At 29.8% G+C, this 951-nt stretch overlaps 1 protein-coding gene across 1 annotated transcript in view; it reads left to right on the top strand.

Moving 5' to 3' along the window:
• The window catches only part of PLCZ1 (phospholipase C zeta 1), a 54,350-nt gene that overhangs the window by 32,985 nt on the left and 20,414 nt on the right, over positions 1–951 (top strand). Inside the window, exon 9 of the mRNA XM_009278994.2 lies at positions 125–241. Within this exon, the coding sequence (XP_009277269.1) occupies positions 125–241 (117 nt within the window). The remainder of the gene's footprint in view (positions 1–124; positions 242–951) is intronic.

Here is a 951-nt window from a genome sequence, read left to right as displayed (position 1 = left end):
TGTAAAAAAAAAAAAAAAGAAAAATTGCTGGATCAGATTATTATATTTTATTATTATTTATTCAAATAGGATGTCTTCATTAATAAAGTTTTTCTTACCAAGGTTTTATCATTTTGTTTTTCAGCTAAAGAGTTTGTTTCACATACTTCAAGATTCATTACAAGAATCTACCCCAAGGGAACAAGAACGAACTCTTCAAATTATAATCCTCAAGAGTTCTGGAATGTGGGCTGTCAAATGGGTATGTACGTTTGCAGAGACTGTTGCATTCCAGGCTTTGCAGAGACTATACAGATACAAGAGTTTTTCCTTGCTATACTATTTTTTGTGTTGTATAAGTTACATATTTTCCATCAGTGGCATCACTTTCATTTTGTGTTCTCTAACCTTCTCCTTCAGTCTACATATCCTAGTAATTTTACGTCCTGAAATCCAGGAATTCTGATACAGAATAACTAAGGGGAATATTATTTTTATCTATTTACTTTTGTAGTTGGTTACAATTAGGCCCTAACTATTTATAAATATCACTTTCTGTTAAATACTTGTATCTTACCGCAGATATCCCAATTTATTATAATTCTAACCTTCTCCTTCAGTCTACATATCCTAGTAATTTTACGTCCTGAAATCCAGGAATTCTGATACAGAATAACTAAGGGGAATATTATTTTTATCTATTTACTTTTGTAGTTGGTTACAATTAGGCCCTAACTATTTATAAATATCACTTTCTGTTAAATACTTGTATCTTACCGCAGATATCCCAATTTATTATAATTCATTAATTCCTTTAAACTACCTTTTTTTTTTTCTATTGGATAATAAGAAAAACACTAGTAAGAACAATACAACATTTTTAAGTTTTGAACCTTATTTTGTATTACTCCTGGCCCAAAGACTAAACAAAACACGATTTTACCTTATGAAACAGTGTAGCAAAAGCACATA

Source organism: Aptenodytes forsteri, unplaced genomic scaffold (genome assembly GCF_000699145.1).
Source record: "Aptenodytes forsteri isolate BGI_AS27 unplaced genomic scaffold, ASM69914v1 Scaffold241, whole genome shotgun sequence".
Classification (NCBI taxonomy): Eukaryota; Metazoa; Chordata; class Aves; order Sphenisciformes; family Spheniscidae; genus Aptenodytes; species Aptenodytes forsteri.
The sequence above is the reverse complement of the archived record's forward strand: the minus strand, read 5'-3'. Positions and strand labels throughout refer to the sequence as shown.